Here is a 27,935-nt window from a genome sequence, read left to right on the forward strand (position 1 = left end):
TGGTCTTGATAATGGAAAATGGAAAAAATGAAAGCCAATTCTTCCTGCATGTGTACTTTTGAACTGTTATCTACTGATGTTGCTGCCAACAAATAGACTGTAATTTTATGGGGTTCTGCCTTATTTCTAGATTACTCTTTGATCTTTTTCTGATGGTCTTTTAGGGTCAGCCATATATTACCTCTCTTGACAAAAATATGAACAGGTACCTACATCCTCCTTAACCTTTGTTTCAGTAAATAGCACTAATTGATTATAACTGGTCACTGTTACCTCCAGGCCAGGAAAGTAATTTTAAAAAAAAAAAGGAAATTTTAGGGAGCTGTAAGTAAATAATGGAGTTATGAGAATTTCTAATGTTCTTTTGAACCTTCGTTATGCTTGCATCCCAAATACTTGGCTCTCTTAGCTCACTTTACAAAGTGTCTGGAAGATAAAGATCTCTCCTCCCAAGAACATTAATTAAATGAAGGCATAAGTTGGTGAGGAAGCTGAAGATCTAACTGTGTTTCCTCATTTCACGTTCTTGGAGGCCCAGTTTCTTTACCTGTAAAGTAAGGGAAATGTTGTTTTGAGGATTAGGTGAGATAATGCATTGAATCAGCTTAGTTGCCAGACAGACATAATGAATTAAAAGAGGAAAAAAAAAAAACCTACAAAGGAGAAGAGCAGACAATTTACAAAGGAACAACCAATCAGAAAGGCATGCAAATTAAAACAACGATGAAAAGTCAACATCGTGTGTCTGTTAACAAAGATTTACAGAATGATACTACCTCACTGGCTAGTTTGGAACAAAACTGGTTTTCTCATTATTGAAATTGTCCATATGTATTCATAAGAAAAGCATTAGAAAACCTAGCTCGCTCTCTCCACCTCATTTTGGCATCACATTTTAGGAAGGACATTGACAAAGAGAAGACCCAGGACAGTGTAGGAAACTTTGTAGTAGAAGGAAGGAGAGGAAACTCTCCTATAGAAGAGATGGGGAAGTTAGGATGGCTATTATAAAAAAAAGTCCACTGAGGGAATCTGAGAGTTTGAAGTATAGTGGTTTTTCATTGGCTGAGCTGTTGCCAGGTAAAGAAAAAAAAAAAATCTTTCTTCCTCTTTACGGTGATAGTAAAGCAGTGTCACTTCCTGCCAGAGATGCAAAGTATGTCTCTTTCTGTTGGGATCTGAGAGGGGGCTTTCCAGGTGTCTTTTCCAATAGATGAAATCTCCAGGTTGCAAGGTTTGATGCTTAAGGTCTTCATTTCCATGACTGTGTTTTCCCTTTGGTGACCATGAGTTTGTTTTTGAAGTCTATGACTCTGTTTTTGTTTTGTAAATAAGTTCATTTGTATCATTTTTTCTAGATTACAGATATAAGTGATATTGTATATTTGTCTTCCTCTGTCTGACTTCCTTCACTTAGTATGAAAATCTCTAAGTTCATCCATGTTGCTGCAAATGGCATTATTTCATTCTTTTTTATGGCTAAGTAATATTCCATTGTAGGGGCTTCCCAGGTGGTTCAGTGGTAAAGAATCCACCTGCTAAGCAGATCTGGGTTCAATCCCTGGGTTGGGAGATAGATCCCCTGGAGAAGGAAATGGCAACCCACTCCAGTATTTTTGCCTGGGAAATCCCATGGACAGAGGAGCCTAACGGGCTACAGTCCCTGAGGTTGCAAAGAGCCAGACACGACTTAACAACTAAACAGCAACAACAAATATTCCATTGTATATAAGCACCACATCTTTATTCTTCTGTCAACGGGCATTTGCATGGATTTCATGTCTTGGCTATTGTAAATAGCGCTGCACTGAACATTGAGAAGAAAAGGGAAGTGTCTTGCTCTCCACTGTTAGAAAGGTAGAGCTAAGTTGTAGATATAGAATCCACTGACTCTAAGAGTGGATCTTACACTTTGGTATCATAAACATCACCTGGGAAACCTGTTAACAATGTAGATTACTTTTTTAAATCCTTGCTCCAAATGCTGATTCAGTGTGTCTGGAGTTAGACTTGGGAACCTGCAATTTTCAATAAGCACCTCAAATAATTATGGTACAGATGGGCCACAAACTTAACTTTGACAAATACTGTATTATAAGGAAGAACTTTAACAATCAGAGCTAGGACAACCAGCAAGAGCACAGGTGCCTGGAGAGATGGGCTCAAAGAGGGTGTTTATAAGTAGGTTAGGGGCCATCTTTCAAGGATGCTACAAGGGGTGTACCTCTACTTTGGGTAAGAGGTTAGGCGAGGAGATCTCCAAGAGGGGCTCCAGTTTAAATATTCTATTTGCAGCTCTCTTAGAATTGAGCAACAGTTTTGAAAGGGAAAAAAATAAAAGCATGTGTAAGAAAATTATGTATTCTTATTTCTTTTAAAGAACCACCTTTGAAGAAAGCTAACCTGTCGGGTTTAGTATCAAATTTCCATAACCAGGTGCTACCTGCAGGCTTCTAAACAAAGTCCAGGCAGAGCATGGTGGAGGAGTGAATCCATCACTGAAGAGGTGCTTTTCACTCCATACCCTAATTTAGCAAAGCAAATGTCACGGGTGGAAGTTAAGAGAAAGGAGGAATCAGTGTGGGCTGAGTAGACAGAGGAGGCTTCATGGAAATGGGGCTTGAAGGCAGTATTGAAAGATGGGTTAGACTTACATAAGTAGAGTGGGGAAGGAGAACTTTTCAGGCAGGGGGAGGAACATGGGCAGACTCAAAGGCAGAAAGATGCTTTGTACGAGGGAGGAGACAGTCACGAGACACCATGAACACAGCAAAGGGCACATGTTAGGTAAGAATGGAAATCAGGATGGATGGGGGTGTCTGTCTGTGTTTTCTCAACTGAAACTCAAAGTGCATGTTGTAAAAAATGGCTGTGTGCTGATGGAGCCTGGCCATATTGTCTAAAGCAGGATGGACTTGAGGGTGAAACTGACTGCTGTGAAACTGTCACCCCAGCTTATGGGGACAGTGCCAGAATTTATTTAAAACCAAAGCCATCCTGCAAATTCGGACCTCCTTCTGCCATACATGGATGGACCTGGGGGGCTGATATTGGAGGACATTGCAGATGAGGCAGAGACGACATGAAGACTGTTGTCGGAGCATGTGCTCCAGAATCTCAGGGCTGAATCAAATTACCTTTAAACTTCTTCCTTTCTTATTTCCTCCAGTGACAACATTTAATACTGTAGAATGTCTGTGAGTAGATATTTAATGGGATTAAAGTTGTTCCCAAATCAGCGACAGTCCCCAGGTTAGTAGCGGCTTCTTTTTCTCATCTGGAGAGAAGAAAAGGATGCAGAAGTAATGAAATTGGGGCAGAAGGATCGTGGTTTCCCATCGTGATTATGAGGGAAAAACTAAAAAAAATTCCCGCAAGCACCACTTTTACTTCATGATGTTTCCTTAAATGGGTGTTTCTTTATTCATTTGTTCTACAAATACTTATGGGATGAGTACCCTGTACTAGAAACTTCAGACTGAGTTGAGAGTGACAGGTGACAGTTAATTGTAAGTGACAACATCATGACTTATGCGGACACTCTGTAGAAGTCATTCTGGTGTGTGGCTGATAGAATATACAAAGATGTTCAGCCAAATACATACTTGATCCCAAAGACACTCACTAAGAATCCACAGAGGACATAGGTGTGCACACTTATTTTTACACCTAAAAATACTGCCTGTGTCAGTATGTAGGGGTGTAGACAACCATGCTCACACCCGGGTAGTGGAAAGGATGGAGGTTCTGAGTGAAACTCACCTGGGTTGGAAAACCTTTTGTTTCATTCAAGTACTGAGTGAATTTTGGACATAGCGTTTCACTTCCTTTTTGCCCCCATTTCCTGATTTATTGTATTGTTGTTAAGATGGACCCCAGTGATTCTTATTCCTGGATAAGCATTGTCATTCCTTTTGAAACTGTGCTTCTTAATTTTACTTTGTAAAATGGTTGGTTCCCTGCCTGGATCTACCACATCAGGATCTCTGGAGAGTGGGACCAGACGTGAATATTTTAAAAACAAACTCTACAGCTGATGTTATGTTCTGTCACACACAGTGGGTGGGGAGCCACTGATCTACTTTGTAGAGTATCAGAACCAAATGAAGTAGCCTGGAACCCACGTCTGGCGTATAGTAGCTGTTATGGGGTCAATTGTGTACCCCCCAAACATGCTGAGGTCCTCACCCCCACGACCCCCAGATATGACTTATTCAGAAATAGGATTGCTGCAGATATAGTTAAGATGGGGTCACACTGCAGTAGGGTGGGGACCTCATCCATTTTGACAAGTGTCCTTACAAAAGAGGAGAGGGCACACAGGGGTAGACAGGGAAGAAAGCCACGTCCTGGTGCAGGCAGAGACTGGGGTGACAGAGCCGCAAGCCAAGGCCCACACCTACTACCAGAAGCTAGGAGAGAGGTCTGGACAGATTCAACTTCAGAAGGATGCCAACCCTGTTAACACCTCAGAGTCAGGCTGTGCGAGAATTCACATTTCTATTGCTTTCAGTTCCCCAGGGTATGGTACTTGGCTAGGGCAGCCCTAGGAAGTGAAGGCAGTATTCATTCTGTTAAAGTGAGTTACCTCACCTGGCCACACAGGTGCCTGCACACAGCTCTCAGATGCCCTCGCACAGGTACATTTAAGTCGGGCTTGCTGGAGGATTTCAGTTGACAGGTATGTGGCTTTCTGGAAACATGAGCAGACAGACAGGTAGGTGCCAGAAGCCAAGAACTATGGGAAAAGAGAAGGTAGAAAGGTGAGGGAGACTGCGTAGGTTGGGTAAGAGGGAAAAGGAGCTGACAGACTTCAGAGTGCTGTTACCAGATATATCTTCTCTATTTTTAAATGTGCTTATGTCACCTCCTTTCTGTGGGTGGGCTGATGGGTACTGTTTTGCTTTTGTTATTGTTTTGTTCGTGTGTTCGGTGGTTCGCCTTTGGCAAAAGTGGCCAACCCCGCCTGTGACACCTGACCTTAATACTGTTTGGCACTAAACAAATATAGTTTTAGGAAATGAACGAATTGCATTAAGGAGGCCAGGTGAGATGGGAAGGAGGGGGAGTGGAGAGAGAAGAGCCACTCGGATGCAAAGACAAGCAGATCTGGTTCTAAATCCTGGCTCTGTCCTGCTGCTCTGCGTCTCAGGTCTCCCTGTAAAACAGTGATGGTTATATCTGCTTCTCGGAATTGGTGGGAGGATTAAATTAGTTGATAAAGGTTAACCTCCTCCCTCTTTGTCTCCTGTCCCTGATTATACTTCAATATCATTGGTTGAATGAGCTACTCAGTAATTTGGTTGGACTTTGGTTTCAGCACGGCCTTCTGTTCAGGAGGATTCTGCCTAGCCCCAGCAGTGAGAGTCTCACACTTTCCCTGTCATTTTGCTGCTGTGGGTAGTACGCATAGACTCCCCAGGTCGTGGGTGGAACCAACTGACTGCTATAAACCAAAGTAACTCCTTCTGGACTATATTTCACAGGCCATATCTTCTTCTTGGTCAGAAGCCTCATCCTTGTCATTGGGCACCACGGCATCTGCTCACGAGGATGCTGGCTATGTCCCTGGGTTTTTGAAAGAAACTTGTAAGAAGAACAGGGACTTCCCTGGTGGCTCAGAGAGTGCTGAATCCACCTGCAATGCGGGAGACCTGGGTTTGATCCCTGAGTTGGGAAGATCCCAAGAATACAAGGGCAGTAGCTCTCTGTCCTATTTGAAGGAAACTTTCAGCTTTTTGTTTTAAAAAGGAAAAAAGATGGTGAACCTGGTGACAGTCCTGTCTGTTTCGTTTCCGGAAGATGCGGGTACCGGACAGCAGTATGTGCAGATGCTGGTTTGCATGCCTCTGTGTGCTGGGAGTGAGAAGAGAGAGCTGGTCCCCAGCACAGGTGGCTGATGACCTCTGACCGTCTGTGCATTCGGGTCTGGGGCGTGGACACCCCAGAGCACCCGCACTGAACGGGAGCCTCAGACTGCACTGGGACCTCCTGCTTGCCGCCTCTGGTCATCCAACATAGCAGACTGATGCTCTGTACCTCCAGATGGTGGCCTGGCTGGGCGGGTGCGCGCTCACAGAGAGAGAGCTGGGAGTGTGGTAGCGAGGCTCAGAAGCCCAAGCCAGCCTTGCAAGCTGTTTGGGTGCTGATGTGAAGATGTCATCTCTGTGGAGCCTCTGAGGCCGCCGCTCTCTGCCAGAGACGCCTCCCACCACGAGGATGCTGGGGAGCTCATGAATGCAGATGACTCAGAGAGAACAGAGCCATCAACCAGAATAATTCTGAAAAAGCATTTGCTCAGATGCACTCTCTACTTTTGACCCCTGAGTCAGGGGATGTGAGTGGAGGAAGAGGGCAGGGTGTTCCCGTGGGTGCAAGGGGTGTTGCCCATATGTGTCTGGCCAGATGGTCGGGAATTTCCACGAGGTCAGCCAGGTACACACCCAGAACTGAGACCAGCATGTGGCAGGTCCTTAGTAAAATTAGTCATTGTTATTACAACTATCGTTATCACTGTAATTATTTCGCATGGAGTGTTATCTGTATACCTGAGGAGCATATAATACAGACCCCGCCCACTTTATGCACTAGAGAGAATGATAGGATATGGAGCCCAGGAAGCTACAGGGTTCGGTCACTCTCCTAGGTGACCTGGCATCAGCAGCGCCATTGTCTATTTGTACAGTGTGCTTAAAAAAAATTAAAATGTTCTGGAGAGCACTGAACTCCTGTAAAAGCAATATGGGATATCATTCCTTAAAAGAGCCTTGTGATAAAAAAAAAAAAAAAAAAAGAACCTTGTAATCAAATAAGCTTAAACACCCTTAACAATCAAATATTTACTCTGAAACTCTAAAAAGGGCACATGTTTAGTCGCTAAGTCATGTCCAACTCTTTTGTGACCCCATGGACTGTAGCTCGCCATGCTCCTCTGTCCATAGGATTTTCTAGGCAAGAATACTGGAGGGGGTTGCCATTTCCTTCTCCAAAGAAGGGCAGTGGTGTGGAGGATTTCCTATATGTTTGCTCGGGGGATGGGATGATTGTTGAAAACTCATTATTTTCCCCACAGAACACCTGTCATCATCTTGTAGGATCTCAGTATTCAGTAGAAAACTATTTGAGAAATACCCATGCAGTGCAGATTTCCTCTTGTCAATATTTGTCGGTAACAGCAACCCTTTGGGGTGGTCACTGGGGCAGTTTACTCCCATATAAAGGAAAGAAAACTCAGAGATACTTAATCACCACCCTGGGGCTTCATTCATAACTTTTATGTATCTTTATGTAATTCTTTTGTGTTTGTTCTAAACTTCCATTAAGCCGTGTGTGTGTGTGTGTCTGTCTGTCTCTCTTATTTTTAGAGTTTGAGCCTCTGAGAATAGTAGTCATCTGTTCTGCAATAATACTTTATTTTTGTTTTTTGGCCACACAAAAAATCACTCCAGATGGTGACTGCAGCCATGAAATTAAAAGACGCTTACTCCTTGGAAGAAAAGCTATGACCAACCTAGACAGCATATTAAAAAGCAGAGACCTTACTTTGCCAACAAAGGTCCGTCTAGTCAAAGCTATGGTTTTTCCAGTAGTCATGTATGGATGTGAGAGTTGGACTGTAAAGAAAGCTGAGTGCCGAAGAATTGATGCTTTTGAACTGTGGTGTTGGAGAAGACTCTTGAGAGTCCCTTGGACTGCAAGGAGATACAACCAGTCCATCCTCAAGGAAATCAGTCCTGAATATTCTTTGGAAGGACTGATACTGAAGCTGAAGCTCTAATACTTTGGCCACCAGATGTGAAGAACTGACTCACTGGAAAAGCCCTTGATGCTGGGAAAGCTTAAAGGCAGAAGGAGAAGGGGATGACAGAGGATGAGATGATTGGATGGCATCACCGACTCAATGGACATGAGTTTGAGTAAGCTCCGGGAGTTGGCGATGGACAGGGAGGCCTGGCGTGCTGCAGTCCGTGGGGTCGCAGAGTTGGACACGAATGAGCAACTGAACTGACTGTGCGTCATGTGGTATTCTAGTTCCCTGACCAGGGATCGAACCCATGCTGCCTGCAATGGAAGCACAGAGTCTTACCTGGACCCTTTTCTTTTTTTTTTGCAATGATACTTTTAGATTAAAGCTGCATTTGTGTGTGTGTGGTGGAGGGTGGTTTATGAGCCTGTGTGGCACAGTTCAGTTCTTACTTGACATTGGTATGGTTCTGTTACTTAATAGAAATAATTTACATGTGATTTGGCATAGGATTTACATGTCACCCAGGCAATGCCCAGGTGTACAGAAAATCTTTTTCTTCCTTCAGTGTCCCTCAGGGCTCTAACCAGCCCTCTTGTTTCTGAGAGGCCCCAGGCTTGGCTGAAGCGTTATTCGCATTAGCAGTTACCCAGAACTACTACTGGCCCCAAGGTGACATTGACTGTATTTTAGGAGATTGTTTTTGGTTTTGTTTTTCCTACCTCATATGCCAGACAGATACAGATTGCAGAAGGTGATGTTTTAAAGATGCAAGGAATTGGCAAAGTCTGCTCTGAGGTCTTTGTTTGAGAAGATATGCAGGCTTTGGAATCAAGTGACCCAGCTTCAAATCTAGTCTTTGGGATTTTCGAGTTGTGTGATGTCCTTCATTGTTTTGGCCTCTTTAGGCCTCAGTTTCATATCTGAGGCCTAGATATGCCACATTAAAGTGTGGATAATACCTACCGCTTATGGTTGCCATGAACTGTCAGTGAGATAAAGCGTATGCAGCAATGCATGACGTGGCCAGTTACAAGTGCTCAATAAAAATTGGCTACTTTGATCATTACTCCTCAAGTAAAAGTGGTTTCAGGGGGTTGTCAGAAACTGAAACCCAACAGGCAGTGCCAGGGTATTGGATACCCTGGGTGTCCAGGTATTAACTTCAGGGCCACGTCATCATCTCCTCTCTTGCACTGAATAAAAGAGGGTGAAACAACCAGCCCAGCTGAGCCCTTTCTCCAGTCTCTAGATCTTTCACAGCACTCATCACTTTCTAGTCTTTGGAACAGCATCACGTCTTACTCATGTCTGTGTCCTCCATTAAAGCATAAGCTTCATTTAACATGGGACTCTGCCTGGATCCTCAGCACTGAGAACAGTGTAGCACTGAGTGCTTACCCTACCCTTTTCCACGGAATGAATGAATGAGTTCAATGATGAGATTGTTGGAAGACACACACACAGACATCAATCCCCAGATCAGCCCTGCCATTTAAGTATCATTATACTTAGAATCCAAGATGTTTGAATTTCTGCCTTATTTTTAAGGCTCTTCACGGGGAGATGCCACACTCACTTCTACAGGTATTGCAGGGTTTTAAGTCCAGTTTTGCCTGTGTTGTGCCCTTCTTATTTGATTCTCCTGGAAGATAGAGACTGCTATTGACCATTCTTGGCACAGGGTGTCATGATAGGTTGTCATTAATCATCTCCTTGGGATTCTCATGAGAACAGATCATCTAAGGCAATCATGTCAAATATAATGGATTCCTAGCTTCATTAGTCTTGTTCCCCTAATCCATCACTAGTAAAATGAAAGGTAAGTAGTAAGATGTAATAGAAGGATATGGTTTTGAGTCAGAAAGACCTAAGTTCCACTCCTGGCCAGTGTCTCTTGGGCAAGTTGCTCAGTCTCACTGGGTCTCAGCTGCTTCTCTGTAAGGCAGGTGAATGGTACCCACATTGTGCGGCTGAGCTGAGCTGTGTCTCTCAGACACATGGTGTGTATATCACACTGCCAGCCTTCTGGTAAGTACTCTTGTGATAATGGTATCCTTATTGAAAAATGGTATCGGTAGTTGTATGTATGTGAAGGAAAACCACATGGCCAATTGGAGATACAGTTTTGGGTGAATGGAAATTGAAATGGTGGTCTTCTGGCCTAGACTGACTGAAAGACTTTGTCTTCATTATGTCCTCAGCAGCTTGAGATGTTGGAAATGACAGTGAAGGGATAGGTAATTTACCACAGTTTGATATGGCTTTTTAAGTAGATGCAATCTTCTGGATTAAAGTAAATGTCTCTAGATTATTGTTTAGAGATCTTGTGCTGTGAACTTTAGAAGAAAAAAAAAAATTCCATGTATTTCCAGGGAGTAAACTGATAATGCGAATGTATTAGGAATCATGCTGCAAGTAAGATGGCATATATGGTGCTATCAGGTTGGCAAATATTAAAAGGCAAACTGGTTGCTGTTTCCTAGTTTATGTTAAGCTTCAGATCTCTGCTTTGCCCTTGATACACTACCTTGAAAGTGAAAGTGAAGTCACTCAGTCATATCCGACTCTTTGCGACCCCGTGGACTATAGCCCACCAGGCTCCTCTGTCCATGGGATTCTCCAGGCAAGAATACTGGAGTGGGTTGCCATTTCCTTCTCCAGGGGAATCTTCCCAACCCAGGGATCGAACCCAGGTCTCCCGCATTGCAGGCGGACGCTTTAACCTCTGAGCTACCAGGGAAGCGTGATACACTACCTTAGAACAAGACAATTAAGAGAACATTGAAATACCATTTCCTGTTGTCTCTACTATGACTTCTGTAACATGTCCAGCTCACACCTAACTGATGGAAAATAGTGAGTACACATGTGTTTGTGTTTTCTAGTTGCGTGAGTATCTACTTATTAGTGCCTGTATACTTGTAATGGTATTTATATACATTTTTGTGTACATGCAGAAGCACTTCAATCTACAGAAAGATACATGGCAGCTTTGATCTGAGATAACTTTGAAGAGAGTACAAATATTGAGCAGGGAACAGCCATAAAAGCAGCTGAGAAGAACCAAAGCAGAAAGATAACACGTGATAAACTTAAAGCTATTGACCAGCCACTGTTAGAACCTGCTAACATCAAAGCTGAGAGGCACAGAGAAAATAAATGGTAAAAAAGAAATGAGGCAAAGACAAGCAGGCAGAAGAAAATACACAGCAAAACAAGAGATGAGAGTAACAGTGCATAGACAGTCAATAATAGTAGTCATGGAAATATGGTGTCTCCTTGGGTAAAATGAGAATCAAGAATAGGAAATAGAATTATGGATTTTTGATGATTTCTTGGAGTTCATTAGTCAGAAGTCCCTTTTTCATGCATGATGGCCATGCAAAGCTGGTAGAAGGAACACCAGTCTTGGACCAGTCAATGAGGGGCACCCAGAGCATCATCAGCCTGGTTCTGGGGGCAACCATGTGTTGGTATGTTTCCATTAAACTTGCACCAGCCAATACAAACTTAGCAGGCCATTCTTCATCTGTTTCATAAGTAACAGCTGCAATCTATGTTTGGTTTATGTCTCAATAACTGGACCTGAATTTTATGTAGATGTACAAAAGGTAGTAGATGTGTATACCAGTTACCCAATCAAATTCCAGGACGTAGACTTCTCCTAAGAGTCACGTGGCAGTTTTTTATTAAAGCCCATTAGAGAAGCCTGTGCCTATCACTTTCTTCTCATTTAAAAACAAACAAAAAACAAACAATTCTCTAGCATAAGCCCCTTTTAAATCACTCTTAAAGAGACTGATTTGGTAGAAATTTCACTGTTGAGTTGAGTCCCTAAGTCATGTCCAACTCTTTTGCAACCCCATGGACTGGGCCCACCAGGCTTCTCTGTCCATGAAATTACCCAGGTAAGAATAGTGGAGTGGGTTGCCATTTCCTTCTCTAGGGGATCTTGCTGGACCAAGGTTCCACCCTGTGTCTCCTGCATTGCAGGCAGATTCTTTACTGCCTGAGCCACCAGGAGTTTCACTGTAAGGGTGAACTATTGAGATAGGGACATGTACCTTTTTCCCCTCTTAAAATGAACCTAGCGACTTCCTTAGTCCAGTGACTAAGATTCCACACTCTCACCGCAGGGGACCCAGGTTTGCTCCCTGGTCAGGGAACTAGATCCTACATGCCGCAACTAAAGATCCTGCCTGCCACAACTAAGATCGGAGATCCCACTTTCTGCAGCTAAGACCTGGCACAGCCAAATAACTATTTAAAGAAACAAAACCAAAATGTGCCTGTGCTGTTCTGACCACGACTTGTTCCAATCCTAATCCAATAGTCAAAACTCAGTGAGGCTTCAATTGATAACCAGCCATCAACTTTAGCTTTGAATTAACTCGCTAGCTAGTAATTTGGTTCTTCCCAAATTGTTCCTCCCGTGACCCCTGATTGGCTGCTTTTCTGGAAGAGGTAAGGTTTCCAGGTGGCAGTCTCATTTTTTCCATGTGGTTCTTCATACTCAGCTCCTTTCCCTTTGGCTTCCTGCTCTAAGAGTTTGGTTTTCTTTCTCTTCACATGAAAAATACAAAATGCACTAGCTGTTGGGGAAATAAAAAAATGTATGCGTGTCCAAACAACGGCACTTTTCTCCTACTCTCTGTGTCTCTAGGGCGCTGTGGAGCAGGCCCTTCTGTGTCTTAGCTCCGATGGGTCCTGCCTACCCGAGATTTACAGGCTTATCTGTGGTTCCTCAGGGGAGGTGTCTCTGGAAACATAAACACTTTCATATGCAAAGTGCTTCAGATAATGTGTGCCTTAGTACAGAACAAACTCTACTGTTTGAAGAGCGCATTCAGTGAGTTCTATTGCAGTACTTCAGAGGCAGTCCCTACCATAACAGGGCACAAGAGACAAGGGCATGTAGTCAGCTGCTGCGCGCACAGCAGCAAGCTGACCATGGACTTGGAGTGCAGCCATCCAGGGCTGGTCTGCTCCTGAAAGACATAAAGCCCAGGCTGAGGCCTCCTTTCGGGAGACCTGCGTGAGATGGAAAGAGGGCCCCACTCTCTCAGTGGTTCATCACTCTGGCTTTTCTGCTTTTACTTCTGCTCCATTCTTTATCATTCCAATTCAGGCCCTCATTGCCTAATATGTGGATTTTCACTATGAACTCTCATTACTTAAAAACCACCATTTAAAATTAGAGTATGGTTGCTTTGCCTGCAATGGAGACCTGAGTTTGATCCCTGGGTCTGGCAGATCCCCTGAAGAAGGGAATCCCCTGGAGAAGGCTACCCACTCAGGTACTCTGGCCTGGAGAATTCCCAGGACAGAGGATCCTGGCGGGCTACCATCATGAGCTTCAGTCCGTGGGGTTGCAAAGAGTTGGACATGACTAAGCGACTAATACTTTCACTTTCAGCCTTTGGCAAGATACCGTTCTTGTCTGATGTCTCTGAAACTCCCTCAAAGACACCATTTGTGGTCACAAAATTTGTTCAGCTGTCCTCCCCATGAAGCCTCTGCACCCCATTTTCCCTCTAAGATTTATAAAGGTCTTCTGTCCCTCAAACACCGCTAGGTCCCACTTTCTCTCTCCTTTCGGTGTTGCCTACCCTGAGAATGCCTGTGCCTTGGAGGGGGAGGAGGTTTCTCTCATCATTCCAAAGCCACCAGTTCTCCAGCCTGAGGTTAGTCTGGGGGCTTATGTTAGGAGTAAGGCCTGTTCTGCAAGCCCATTCTTCTCCCCTCCATTCCTCTCTCCCTGTCTTCCAGAACATCTCTTGAGCTCCTATTATGGATCAGGCAGTGTTTCCTGGTGTTGGATTAGAGCAGTATGGAAACACAGGGGACTCTCCCCATCTCCTTGTAACCTTATCCTTTTAACCCTGGGCCTCTCGGGAATGGTTTTGCTCTGCTATTTCTCTTTGAGCTCCTCGTGACCCACAGCCAGCGTTCCTACTCTTTGCCTTTGTGGACCTCCACCTGATCGCCTGCCCCAACACACAGAGAAGCCTCCACACTCCACCATGAAATGCAATGCCCAATGACTCATGCAAATGGACACCTGTGAGCCCCTGGCTCGGGGCCCCACTGGACACGCAGAAACCGGATCTGTTGCTCTTAGGAGGCATCAGTGCCTACTGTGTAAAGAGACTCTGGATCTTCTTCCTGCGACAGTGTCTTCAATTTTTCAAATATTTATATATCTTTTAAGGCCAGTTAAAGAATTGTGTATGTGTTTTTTTTTCTTTTTTCCTGTTAGGTGCTTTTTACTGCTTCAGCCTCTGCTCTAAATGACAGCCTTTATTGTCCGAGCTGTTCATTTAGCATTTAGCCACGCAGGGTCTTCTCCTGTTAATAAGCTTCGTCTCGAGTCCTCCTTGTCTCAAGTGGCTTGCCAGCTTCTCCCAGGAAGGACAGAAGCTTCCTTTGCTTCACTTCCTGCTTAGCACTCCGTGTTTCAGCAACATGCAGAGTTCACTATGTCAGACACCTCCGACCGCCCGGATTCCAGTGAACCGCAGATTTAGGTGTACGGGTGTGTGTGTGAGCGTTGCATGAGTACTTCTGTTACGGTGTATCTGATCCCTGACCCAGCCTCCTGTTGGTCTTGCTCCTTTTGCTTCCATATATTCTGAGGCGCTTCTGGCATCTTTAGTATCTCAGACGGTGGTGATGGGCTGTGTCTAGAGGGCTCCAGCCCCCTCACTGAGCCCTCTCCAGAGGACACAGGTGCAAACAGGTGGCGCCCTGACACATGAAGGCCTGGACTCTCCAACATGCGCAGTGGTGCCCAGGGCGAGGGCTGGCACCCTGTCACACCGAGCGAGGTCTCCCTCCAGGAGACTCTTGAGAGAGAGAGGGGGCTCGGAGACTCTCCCTGGGCACAGACTTGTCCTGACATGTGGCCTCTCTGCTCCCAGGTCCAGGCTAGTGAAATCCTGCCATCACAGTAGCACTCCTGCCAAGTAAGAGAGGCCACAATAGGGGTGTGCTGGTACTTCAGCTACCTACCCTCTTGATTTGTCCAAAATGTCCTGTCTTTCTATCTGAGAAAGACAGGCTCCCTCGCAAGTGGCCATGAAGCCTTTGCTTTGGCCCTGAAGCCACAGTAATGGAGCCTCCAGATAATGTCAGTCTTCTTTTTTCCCTGATACCAATTTACAGATTGCATCCTAGACGCCCCAGAGGAGTAGCACTTGCCAAGGATGCTTGTCATTTCTTCTAATTAGGTTTTTAAATAAATCAAAGAACTCTTGTTTTCCATTTACCTAGGATTAGACAGCAGCAGTGTTCTTGTTTGCCTTGCCCATAGAGGCAGTCCCCACTAAAGGTTTGCCGGATTCCTGACCCTCTGAAGGCTTAGGAGGTTTCCTTTACCTCCACCTTTGGAGATGAAGAAGGGATGAAGACGGGGCCCAATTGCCCCGTCTCCCTTTTCCATCAGAGTGCCTCCCTGTAAACAGAGCTTCGGGTGCAGAAGTGAGGATAAAATTCTTCTCGCCCTACTTGCTGTTTCTCCTTCACCTGACTCCCAGCACTCAGCTTCTCTTTTTCACCATGATTCTTATGAGGTGGGAAGGGTGAGGAGGTTTAGAATTACTGGGGAGAAGACATCTGGGGGAGCCTGAGTTTGGAAGCTCAGCCCACCACCTCATCCAGCCTTCTGTTTTTTGTTTTTTTATTTATTTATTTTAATTGGAGGCTAATTACTTCATAGTCATCCAGCCTTCTTCTCCCAGCTTTTCACCACTCAGCTCCTCATCTCATCCTCCCCCCAGGACTTTGTCTGCTTCCTTCCCCTCTCCTAGTGTGGTTGCATCCCTGCCCAGAGCCACTTTCCTGGCCATTCATCCTTTTGTCCCTGTGGCCTTGTGACAGGGGCAGGGCTGATGGAAACATTGGTTTCTTGCATTTTATCTGGGAGCCTGTGTTCTGGGGACTCTGTCTGCAATGAGATGCTGCCAGGCCCATACTACTGTTTGGCCAGCAGTAGGCTCTGGCCCCTGAGGTCTCTTGAGACAGGAGGCTGAGAAAGAGTAGCCACATGGGCTCTGGAGACTAAATTTTTCCTCCTGCTTCTCTGCTTCTCATCTCTGTGATTAAACCTCTGTGTGTGTGTGTGTGTGTGTGTGTGTGTGTGTGTGTGTGTGTTGGGGGAGGGTATCTTTAAAAATACTGCAGGAGAGATGTGGTCAGAGGCACGATGACTCGCTCATCTTCAGGGAAACATGAGATTTGCTGGATGTTTACTGGGGAGAGGCTCAGTCAGCCTTGTCATACACGGTTCTTGGGTCAGATTTCACATTATTAGGGGTGACATTTGAATTAAGTTACCTCGTAGCGTGGTGGCCTTGACCTGTCACAAATCATAAACCTGTGAAGCTAGGTTCCTTTTCTTTCTCCTCTTCTTTCCTTCCCTCCCTTGCTTCTCTCTCTTTCTATCAAATGCTGTTGCCTACCACCAGATCTTTATTATTTAGTAGAAATCACATCTCTTATTCAAAGGAAGCAAACATAGCTTGCTTGGTGGTACAGATGAATCAGGGACTTGTGACAAAAGGGAGTGGGCAGGTGGGATGGGATGAGATATTAACTCTTCTCCGGGACAATTGCATACTTTCTACCACTATTGCCTCCGGTCCTTTCAGCCCCCCTCCAGCTTCCATCCCCAGTGCCAGTGGTCTAAGGCTGTTTTACTTCTGTGCCTGAGATGAGCCGAAGTTTGGAAAGGAATTGTTGCTGCTTAGAGTGCCAGCAATGCCTGCAGCATGGGAAACGTGCAGGGCCCAGTCAGAACTGGGAAGGTGTTCTCTTCCATCACTGTTAGGTCTGCTGGTCAGGTTGTGCCCACCATCCTAAAGCACAGCATATCATTCATGGTGGCACGATTATATGAGTCAATTCTGGTCACTGCATGTGTGCTCAGTCCCTTAGTCTTGTCCGACTCGTGACCCCATAGGCTATAGCCTGCCAGGCTCCTCTGTCCATGGGATTTTCCAGGCAAGAATACTGGAGTGGGTTGCCATTTCCTTCTCCAGGGGATCTTCCTGACCCAGGGATCCAACCCACATCTCTTGTGTCTGCTGCATTGGCAAGCCAATTCTTTACCACTAACGCCACCTGGGAAGCATTGTATGATGGGATATAATTTGTGCTAAGTCGCTTCAGTTGTGTCCGGCTCTGTGCGACTCCATAGACGGCAGCCCACCAGGCTCCCCTGTCCCTGGGATTCTCCAGGCAAGAACACTGGAGTGGGTTGCCATTTCTTTCTCCAATGCATGAAAGTGAAAAGTGAAAGTGAAGTCGCTCAGTTGTGTCTGACTCTTGGCGACCCCATGGACTGCAGCCTACCAGGCTCCTCCGTCCATGGAATTTTCCAGGCAAGAGTACTGGAGTGGGGTGCCATATGTAATTTATAGTATAGCCTATATTGTTTTAGTTTTCCCAGATGTGCCTTCCCACTAGTTTTTACAGATGTTGCACACATGGACACATACACAATTACAAATTCATGAACCTCCTTTTACAAAATGAGGAAACCCTTGGAAAGGTACTGAGGTCACTTGATATTTGAAGCAATAAGCCTAATTGGCCTTTAAATCAAGAGAGCGAATTATTAAACTTTTATAATTGTTAAGCATGTTTACTTCCCAGGTCATATTTATTTTTGAATTTGCATTTTGGTGCTAGGTTCTATCACAGCTGTCCCACTAAGAAGAATGACAGCTAATCTGCCAACTTAATTTGAATGACTTTTCTTGCTTTATCATTTTTTATAGTGAAGAAAGTATTGACTTAAATTAAGAGCTTTTAAAGAAAAGGTGAATACTTACAGTATTTAGAATACCTAGATTCCTACATTTTATCTTTATATTTAGTTTGAATCTTGCAAATAAAAATTGGAATATAACCAAGCATGAATTGAGCATTTTTGCCCAGGAGCTTATTATCCAGCTGCTTCAAAGAACTTGAACCAATTGAAGCACAGTGATAAACCAAGAAGTCAGCAGTTTGGACTTCTGATTCACTGAAACAGTTTTCATCAGTTGAGAAGCAAAAATTGATATATTTTTCTACTATGGAAAAAGACCTGGGGCCTTCAATCAGAATTTATTCACTTAATTTTGCATATGATTATATATAGACCTTAATTATCTAATTTATCAGATTATACGCTGTTTAGAAACCGTCATTTAGGAAATTGAGGGCAACTAAAGTCAGACACAACAACTTCTAGCCTGATAGGAAGATAGGAAGCAGAAAAATGACTGTTCTCTATAGTAAAATGCATCATGTTGTGCTTATAAAGACAAATTCAGATTATGGTTTATATATTCTGCCTCAGAAGGCGTAGAAGCACATATTATATTTTATGAGGGCCTTTAAAATTCAATATTGTCTAAATAAAATCAGTTTTATAGTGTAAGGCACTTTTCTTCATATATTATCATTTGTAGTACATTGCTCTTGCATTATTACACATGAATAATATCCGTGTGAGTGGATGTGTGCTAAAGTCGCTTCAGTCATGTTCAACTCTTTGCAACCCTATGAACTGTCGCCCACCAGGCTCCTGTGTCCACGGGGTTCTCCAGGCAGAAATACTGGGGTGGGTTGCCATGCCCTCCTCCAGGGGATCTTCCCGACCCAGGGACTGAACCTGATGTATCAGTGTAACTGCACGTTATCCTAGGAAACTGAGAGAGAACGGTCTTAACCTACTGGCTCTCAAACTTTTCCCGGCAAGATCCCGTATTCAAAAAAGATCCTGACTGAAATCCAGACAGAAAGCAAGGCAAGGAAGAGGTGTTCTGGCTTCGACGAGTGCATGTTTGTCCCTTCCCACCATCCCCAGGGGCTTCTTAGGAGCCTCATGGAGCCCTTATGCAATCTTGTGCAGACCCCAGCACAGAGCACACGGTCAGGCGCAAAGCTCGACCAGGGCAGGACTTAACTGGAGGGAGGCTTTTCAGGTGGCCTTGAATAACCCTGTAAGTGGTTGCTACCATGAGAGTATCACTTTGCTTGCTTGCTGTGAAATCTCCTAGGGGTTGGTGGATAAAAAGTAGAATGAGATTGACTCTCAAGCATCACTGTAACTCTTGAGCAACAGGACTCTAGAGCCCCATGCATTTGCTGCAGGTTACGCTAAAGCGGTGGTCCCCACCAGGAGTTCCAGCTAACAGGAGCGCATCAGGAGTTTGCTAATGGGCACTCAGCCCATGAAAAACTACACACCTGGAATTTTATTACTGTTGCCTTGAGTGATGTCGCCCTTGCTGGTGCCGCCACTTCTGCTTGTCATTCTTGTTCTCTCTCCCCTTCTCCTACCCTTCCTTTTTCTTCCCACCCATCATCCCCTCTTTCTTTTTAGTAGTGAAGCCAAGACACTTTTCAGTGGTGTAGCTAGATGCTTGGATTTCCCTTTATCCTGTCTTTTTGCAAAATCAATTGATTGCCAAACTTGCTTAAAGTTCCAGACCATGTCCTTTCCTCAGGCAGAGGGAAACCAAGAATGATGAAAGCATTTGCAAGCACAGTACCTAAACCTTAGTCAGTGGGTATTAGGGTGACACATGTCATTGCCGCAGTACTGACTGCAGTGTTCTTGGTGCTTGACTGGTGTCTGATGACACTGTGGAGACCTGTGTTTGAATGGGTAGAGCCGTCTAGGAGGCAGGAGGCTATAGTTTCTTTGCCGATTCTGTCCCTCCCAAGGTGCTGGTTTGCATTTCTTCCAGGCTCCTTTTGTAGCAGTATCACCTCAATTTTTAGCTCAAAAATCAAATCCCAGGAGGAGAAGCCAGTCCTCAGAATGTACCCTGTGGCAGTGCCTTTCTTGAGGACAGGGACTCGGGGCCTTTCACACATCGATGCTTTGATGGGCTATTTCACAGATTGGCTTTGTTATAGTAAGTTTCTTTCAGTGCTCAAACCCCCAAATTATTCATGCAATTCTGCCTTTTAGCTTGTCCTTCACAGAGAGACCTGAGCATTGGTAGCTTACACTTTCCATGGCACTAGGAGCAATGAATCAAGATTTCCACACCTTCCTCTCCCTCTCTCTACTGCTTGTTTTTTAGTTAGAGAAAAGATCAGCCTCAGGGAGTATTTTTATTGTGAATTTTTAACTCGCACTGAGTGTCAGCGAGGCCAAACTATGTAATGCTTCTAAGCAGGAGTCTTGTTTCAGACCACCTGGCCCTGCTGTGCTCTAAATGTATAACTTCCTGTGCCTCAGCTTTCTTATCTGTATAATGAAAGTAAGAATAGTGTCTTATTTCTCAGGGTGGTGAGGATTAAATGTTACTGTTTGTGAAGTGCTTACTAGAATACCTAGCACATGGCAGGTAGTACATTCATGTGAGTTGCTCTTATGTTACTGTTGCTGCTGCTATGATGATGATAATGATTAGTAAAAGTTAGACTTGTCCTTTTACTTTCCAGACTATCTGGGCAGAAACCCAAGTAGGTTTGTTTAGGTTTGTGCTGGGAATAAAACCCCGAGGTGAAGGCCTCTTGAAATGTAGACTCTTTGACTGTAGGGAAAGAGTGCTTGTTTTGAACCTGGTATGTTGGCCCTACCCCTTAGAGTAAACATGAAAAAAAAAAATTAGAAGATAATAATGCCTACCATGTTAGGTCATGAAACTTAGAGAAGGAAAAAACAGCAGAATAAAGAACTTGGCTCATAGTATATCCTCAACATATAACATCTAGTATATAATTATGTTGTAAAGAGAACATCTTGGCCACCCTAAGTTGTGACTATGTAGCTGCTTAGTAGATCAAAGGACTATTGATGAAGCTTATCATATTATTGAATGTCTATGATGAAGTTTTAAATTGGTTTATGTTTGCCTTATTTCTGAATGTTCTCTTTACTACCAGGGAACCCTTCAGAGCAGACTGCTAACGTTTCTCCTTGTCTTCTGAATTGTCTGTTGTAGAAATCAGCTCTCAGGAGGAAGTGTGCAGTCTGTAAGATTGTCGTCCATACCGCCTGCATCGAACAGCTAGAAAAGGTGAGACGGCGCCACCTGCTGCAATCTTTGCTACCCTGCAAGTGTTTGGACTTCAGAGACAAAGCGTCAGTTCTCATTTTCAACTTCTTGACAACTATGCTCTTTTAAAAACCTAGAAGTCCAGCGTTATCACCAGATTAATAATGGGAGGACTATGCTTAAGGTTTACATCCACTCTATTGTTTACTGAGCTTTAATTTGATATCATTTCATGTTGACTCTTGGGTAAAGGAATAAAAAGGTTAGAGAGAAAAGCCTGGTATGGGCCTATTTCTTCACAATAACAGCAAGTGTTGTCATTCGCCCATGGGATTTGTTGGTTTTTTAGGGTAACTCTAGGTAATTTTTAGGGTAATTCTAGTTAGGTGGTCTCCCTAATATAATACACTTTTCTTTTTAAATGACAGATTAATTTCAGATGTAAACCAACATTTCGAGAAGGAGGTTCAAGATCACCAAGAGAAGTAAGTATTTCAGAGCTCTAGTGCAAATGCCACCTTTTATTTCCCATTGATTCACTGCATTCATTGTCATCAGGGATTAAAAAAAATCTGTCTCCCTCCATTTCACATTAGTGTCTTATCAGTATCTCAACAAATACAATCAGTAAACCCCCCAAGTCTCTTCAGGGTGTGTCTGCTCCCCTTTCTTCTTCTCATAGAATACCCTGGAGAGCGAAGGTCTATTGAATGAGCCAGAGAGTAGGGAGAGGGAATGGTGGTAGAATTGAAAAGGTAAGAAAGAAATAGTATTTTATTGGCTTTTGGTCTATTTTAATTCCACCTGGAAGAGGTGGCAACTAAACTGAGTCCCAAAGGATTAATCTAAGTGAAGGTTTGGGGGATCGTCAGCTCGGGGGTGAGTGAGCACCTTCTAGACAGAACACATCCACACAGGCTCAAAAGTGAGGGACATACAAGGAAGGCACGAGACCCAAGAGATAAGCAGAAGTGAGACCACGAAGGCTCTTATAATCAAGGCATGTCTCATCATCATAGTAATTAGAGGGGCATTGAACAATTTTAAGCAAAATATATTAATCTATCTACAGTGTGGAGGGGATGCCATGTATTTCAAGAGCAGCAGTGTTAAAGGCATGGAGGAAATTGGCTATTCTCTTAGTTTCAGTTCAGCTCAGTCGCTCAGTCATGTCCAACTCTTTGCGACCCCATGAATCGAAGAACGCCAGGCCTCCCTGTCCATCACCAACTCCCAGAGTTCACTCAAACTCATGTCCATCGAGTCAGTGATGCCATCCAGCCATCTCATCCTCTGTCGTCCCCTTCTCCTCCTGCCCCCAATCCCTCCCAGCATCAGAGTCTTTTGGAAGTGATAATGGTGATCTGAACTAACAGTAATACTGAGATGGAGAAAATTGGTAAATGTGAATTTGAAGGAAATAAGATGGTCAGGATATATTAGTTGATTGGATTTTGGACACAAGGACAGGGGTTGTTGTTTTCAGTCACTAAGTGGTGTCTGACTCTTTGTGATCCCCATGGACTGCAGCACACCAGGCTCCTGTATCCTTCATCAGCTTCCTGAGTTTGCTCAAACTCACGTCCATTGAATCTCTGATGCCATCCAACCATCTCATCCTCTGTCTCCCCCTTCTCCTCGTGCCCTCAATCTTTCCCAGCATCAGGGTCTTTTCAGTGAGTCAGTTGCTTGCATCAGGGGGCCAAAGTATTGGAGCTTTAGCTTCAGCACAAATCCTTCCAGTGAATATTCAAGATTGATTTCCATTAGGATGGACTGGTTTGATCTCCTTGCTGTCCAGAGAACTCTGAAGAGTTTTCTCCAGCACCACAATTTGAAAGTATCAGTTCTTCAGCGCTCAGCCTTCTTTATGTTCCAACTCTTACATCTCTGCATGACTACTGGAAAAACCATAGCTTTATGCCAAGCTCCTCTGTCCTTTGACTATAAGGACAAATATGTTGGCAAATGAATTGCCTTGAGGATATGGTAGAGAAGTAATGAGTTCAGTTGTCGGACTCTCAAGTTTGAGTTGTCCTGAGGCTCCCAACTGGTGATATCCAACAGAAAGCTGAGTGGTTATATAAGTTTAGAGCTTATGAGGAAGATTGGGCTAGAGGTTAGACACTGGTGAACTGTCAGCATTTCGAGGTAGCAATTAAAGCTATAAGCTTGATGACTGGGTAAGATAGGAATAGAAGATATCTGAGTATAGATTGGTGTTAATGACAGTTAACAAATGAAGACACAGTGAAGAAGAATAATATTGTTACTGATTAATACAAGGAGATTGGGAGAAAACATGGAGTGAGAATAGGCTGGCAGTGGAGGTTGTAGAGAGAGATAAAAATAGCTGTCCCCGTTAGCTGTCCGTTCCCACTGTGCTTGTCTATTATGTCAGCAAGAGGTTGGTTATGGGTCATATGTAGGGTGAGAGAGTCTTAAGAAAAATGATAGGGTTGTGTTTACCCTTGATGTCGTTGGAATACACTATAGCATTGGCCAAGGGATAACTCAGTGATGGCTCAAATGAAGGAGACGTTTTACTTAGGACAGTAGAAGAAATCGTTTTGAGTTTTTTAAGATGGACTTTATAAATTTCTAACCAGGGTATCCATATTTGGCTCCCTGTCCTTTGATTTCTCTTTTTCCATTTGGATAGGTAATTGTGATTGTTTCTAATTTCTAACATAAGGATTTGGGGGGATGTGTTTTCAGTAGCTGTATTATTTCTCTTCTGTGAAGCCAGGCCCTTCATGAGTGTTTTCAGTGTCTTCCTTTGTCTTCATATCAAGGACTTGCTATTTCTTCCATGCCTACATTTTCAAATCCTCACCTTCCTTGTGGATTATTTCTATCACCATTAACGTGCTCTGAGACCTCCCATCTTTAAAAAACAAAAACAAACAAGAATATTCCTCAATTACCAACTGTGTCTTAATTGCAGCTCTGACTCTCAGTGTTGTGTTCAGTGCTAAAGTTCCAGAAGGTGTTAGCCATATAAACTGTTTCTAGCATGTTTCCCTCCTGGGCATTTTAACCTGTTCTGATCTGGTCTTACTCTACCCATTCACTGAAATTACTTTTTTAAATCTTGCCAATATCTCCTTGATGCCAGATTCATTAGCTATTTTCTGTTCTTATTCAGTCTTTCAAATGTGTTCAAACTACTCAGTATTTCCTCCATCTTGAAATGCTCTCGTGTCGTGACAGCTTTCTTAATGTTTCTCTTAAATATTTCACTGGGTAGTCCTTCCATTGTTCATGCCCTGATTTCTACGTATTTGTTGGGCTTGTTAGTACTGGACTACACTGTGCCTGCTGGCGTTGGGAGAACTCCTCCAGTCCTTTGGTTTTCAGTATCGTGTCTGGGTTGAAACACTTGGAGTTCCATTTGATATGCCCATTGAATGTGTCAGAGTCATCTCAAATATAATACATTACCAACCAAACTCTATTGCCATCACTGTAAAAACTATATTTTTCAATTGTTTTGTATCTCAGAAAATGAGAGGACCATTGGTCCAACTCCACAAATGAGAAAACACGGGGTCATAATGATGCTTCTCTCAGGTACTCCCCACACTTAATCCATTTGCCAGCCCTATCAATTTTATTTATAAAATATATTTCAAATCATGCATTTATCTCCATTTCTGTTGCCAGTGCCCTAGCCTGAGACACCATGATCCCTTGCTTTTGACCACTGCAGTAACTTCTCCAGGATTCTTTAATTTACCCCATCGATCCACCATGATATAAGAGAGTGATCTTTTAAAGTGAACACTGGATTATATAATTTTCCAGCTTAAAACTTGGCAGTGGTTTCCACGTCATTTAGAGGAAAACTGTACTCCTTGGCTTGGCATGAAAAGTCAAAAGCCCCGCATAGGCTGGGCCAGCCAACCTCTTGCAACACATCTGTCTGCCACATGGATTTCAGTTCTTGAGGCACACATCAAGATATTCTTCATCTTCTGATATTTGTGTGTTTTGTCACGGCACAGGAGATCTCTATTCATGACCAGCTGTTTCTTAACAGTTAGAGCCTCTCAGAGGTCTTTGTTGATTTCCATCTCTAAATAGGTCGCACATTGTTCTTTATCAAAGCACCTTGTTCTGCCCTTCAGAGCACTTTGTATGTCATAATTATTTACAGGTATTACTCATTTGCTTGTTTGTTACCATCCTCCTTAGTGTAAGCTTTGGGAGATCACTCATGAAGTTTGTTCCAAACTCATTGTACCAAGCAGGATGCAGAAAATGTGATCAGTGAATATCTTTTAACCAATGAGTTTATAGAGGAGTGAAAGTGTTAGTTGCTTAGTTGTGTCTGACTCTTTGTGACCCCATGGTGTCTCCATGGAATTCTCCAGGAAAGAATGCTGGAGTGGGTTGCCATTATCTTCTTCAGGGGATCTTCCCGACCTAGGGATCAAACCTGGGTCTCCTGCATCACAGGAAAATTCTTTACCAATGAGCCACCTGGGAAGCCCATGAAGGGGTTAATTTCCCCCCAAATCTCTAAGAACTCTTATTCTAAGAGTACAGTTTGGAAATGATTCTTATGTCACATGCTATGTGCTGTGCTTAGTTACCTAGTCGTGTCTGACTCTTTTCAACCCCATGAACTGTGGCCCACCAGGCTCCTCTGTCCATGGGATTCTCCATGCAAGAATACTTGAGTGAGTTGCCATGCCTGTCTCCAAGGCATCTTCTCAACCCAGGGATCGAACCCAGGCCTCCCACACTGCAGGCAGATTCTTTACTGACTGAGCCACCAGGGATGCATGACCCATGGGGATTCTTAATTAAGAGACCTTAGATAGTTTACTTTATGTAAATGAAAGAAACAGTCACTTTAGAATTAGTTTGACTTGTGTTCCAAGGCCATCTCTGCTTCTTTTTCCCTCAGTGGTGTCTCTAGGGCTGGGACCTGGAGCAGGGTTGTTAATCACTGTCTCCTAGGCTTTGTGGGGTGCTTGATACCTGGACTTTTTTTAATGAATGTTGGTTTGACTCCTCTAAGTTGAAACATTCCAAATGGACTCAGTTTCCTTAGACATAAGCTGCTTGGATTGGTCTATAATTTCTAAGATACTTTAAAAAACTCTATGAGTAATGCTTTGCCAACCAAGGTCTGTCTACTCAAAGCTATGGTTTTTCCCGTAGTCATGCATGGATGTGAGAGTTGGATTATAAAGAAAGCTGAGTGCTGAAGAATTGATGCTTTTGAACTGTGGTGTTGGAGAAGACTCTTGAGAGTCCCTTGGACTGCAAGGGGACCCAACCAGTCCATCCTAAATGTCCACTGGAAGGACTGATGCTGAAGCTGAAACTCCAATCCTTTGGCCACCTGATGCGAAGGGACTGACTCATTGGAAAAGACCCTGATGCTGGGAAAGATTGAAGGCAGGAGAAGAAGGGGACGACAGAGGATGAGATGGCTGGATAGCATCAGCAACTCATTGGACATGAGTTTGAGTAAACTCCAGGAGTTGGCTATGGACAGGGAGGCCTGGCATGCTGCAATCATTGGGTTGCAAAGAGTTGGACACAACTGAGCGACTGAACTGAATTGAATATTATGAATCGAACTGGCTGCTTTGGACAATAATTGAGCAATTGTGTTATACATTTTTGCTAACCATACTGAAAATAATCCCTGAAATAATGGATCGCCAAGATTTTAACACCCATAAGTAATAACCCTATTCTTACCCAGTATTTGATGGTGGTATATGAATAATTCAGATTATTGATGAACAATAAAAAGATGTTATAGTCTTAGAAGCCTTGCTCTGCTATCTTAACAGCATGTATCAACACTCACATTTGCAGTGTGAGGCTTCTGAGTCTAATTTCAGTTCAATAATTTAGGAGAAATGAATAATAGTCAAAAGGAAATAGTATGAAAAATTTAAGTGCTTGGGAAAGATGGATGATAAAACAGCAGTGATTCTCTAGAAGTGTTCTTTTTCCCCTAACTGATAAAAAACAATAGATGATCCTCCAAAATGGTAGCTATGTGATTTGTCAAGGAAATTAGGTTGAGAATTTCATTCAATTCAACACACATTTATTGGCTTTCACTTTGTTCAAGCTATGTTTAAGCAGCAATAGAAAAAAATTTATATCAGATCTAAGAAGACCTCTAAATAGATGGATACTTGACATCTCAAATCAGAGTCACAGAGATAATTACTCAGTTTCTACAGTGGTAATTTGTATGAGTTATTTTGTCTGTGCCTCAGTTGCCTACCTGTTTCCTAGGAAGGGTGATATTAAAAATATTCAACAACTTGCAGAGTCATAAGTATTTAAATAAGCAATTTAAAAATGTTCTCTTTTATTCCCTAAATAAACTAAACTACATGGTATTATAAATCTGTTTACCAAACAATATATGTCGCCTCACAAATGATTCATCGTCAGTCTCATAGTTTCTGAGTAATTGTTGATTTGTGGAAATTGCTGGTTTAATCTTTTGATTAAGGTTGTCACTCACTAAATAATCCCATGAGTCAATCATGATTTCTCATAGGTAATTGCATCAAATTTTTCCAGTGTTTCCCTCCTTCAATTCTTAAATGGAGAGTCATTAGGTGATTTATAATCTCAATAAGCAGAGTTTCTCTTAACATCAGTGTTATTGTTCATTCTCCCCCAGCTTCTGCTTAAACTAACAGCAATTATAGTAAATTTTTCTATCTCTCATAATACCGCCTGACATTTTTATGTATTCAATATTTCCACTACTGACTGTCATTGAAATCATTTATTGAAAGAGCTTGAACTTGATGCTTCAGAGCAGAGAAGAGGCCCTGCAACAGAGTGCTTGAGAATACAGGCTCTTTTGCCAGCCTGCCTGGGTTTGAATCCTTGCTCAGCCCTTGACATTTGAAGTCACCACTCTATACCTTAGTTCCATCATCTGTAAAATGAGGATGATGATGATAATTCAAGTCAGACCTTTTGATAAGCTGCCCTACAATGATGTGGATTGGGATAGAGTACAATTAGCAGTTGGCCCCCGTCCTCCCAGGCAGAACTTCTCATGTGAGTGGGCTGAAAAGCTGGAGCAGTCTGCCTCATCTATGAGGTGAAGGGTCTGGTACCTTCATCCCAGTAGAGTTTCTGCACTGACCTGGAGGTATGGACAGTAAGCAGGTTCCTGGACTTGC

At 43.4% G+C, this 27,935-nt stretch overlaps 1 protein-coding gene across 20 annotated transcripts in view; it reads left to right on the top strand.

The window, feature by feature from the left end:
- Positions 1 to 27,935, top strand: part of DGKI (diacylglycerol kinase iota) — a 512,936-nt gene that overhangs the window by 210,136 nt on the left and 274,865 nt on the right. For all 20 annotated transcript variants that reach the window (XM_086395389.1, XM_086395393.1, XM_086395391.1 and 17 more), the window contains 2 exons: positions 20,698 to 20,772; positions 21,180 to 21,236. In XM_086395389.1, the coding sequence (XP_086251515.1) occupies positions 20,698 to 20,772; positions 21,180 to 21,236 (132 nt within the window). The remainder of the gene's footprint in view (positions 1 to 20,697; positions 20,773 to 21,179; positions 21,237 to 27,935) is intronic.

This window comes from Bos grunniens, chromosome 4, assembly GCF_055505025.1.
Source record: "Bos grunniens cultivar Pamir isolate PY7600 chromosome 4, Bosgru_T2T1.0, whole genome shotgun sequence".
NCBI lineage: Eukaryota > Metazoa > Chordata > Mammalia > Artiodactyla > Bovidae > Bos > Bos grunniens.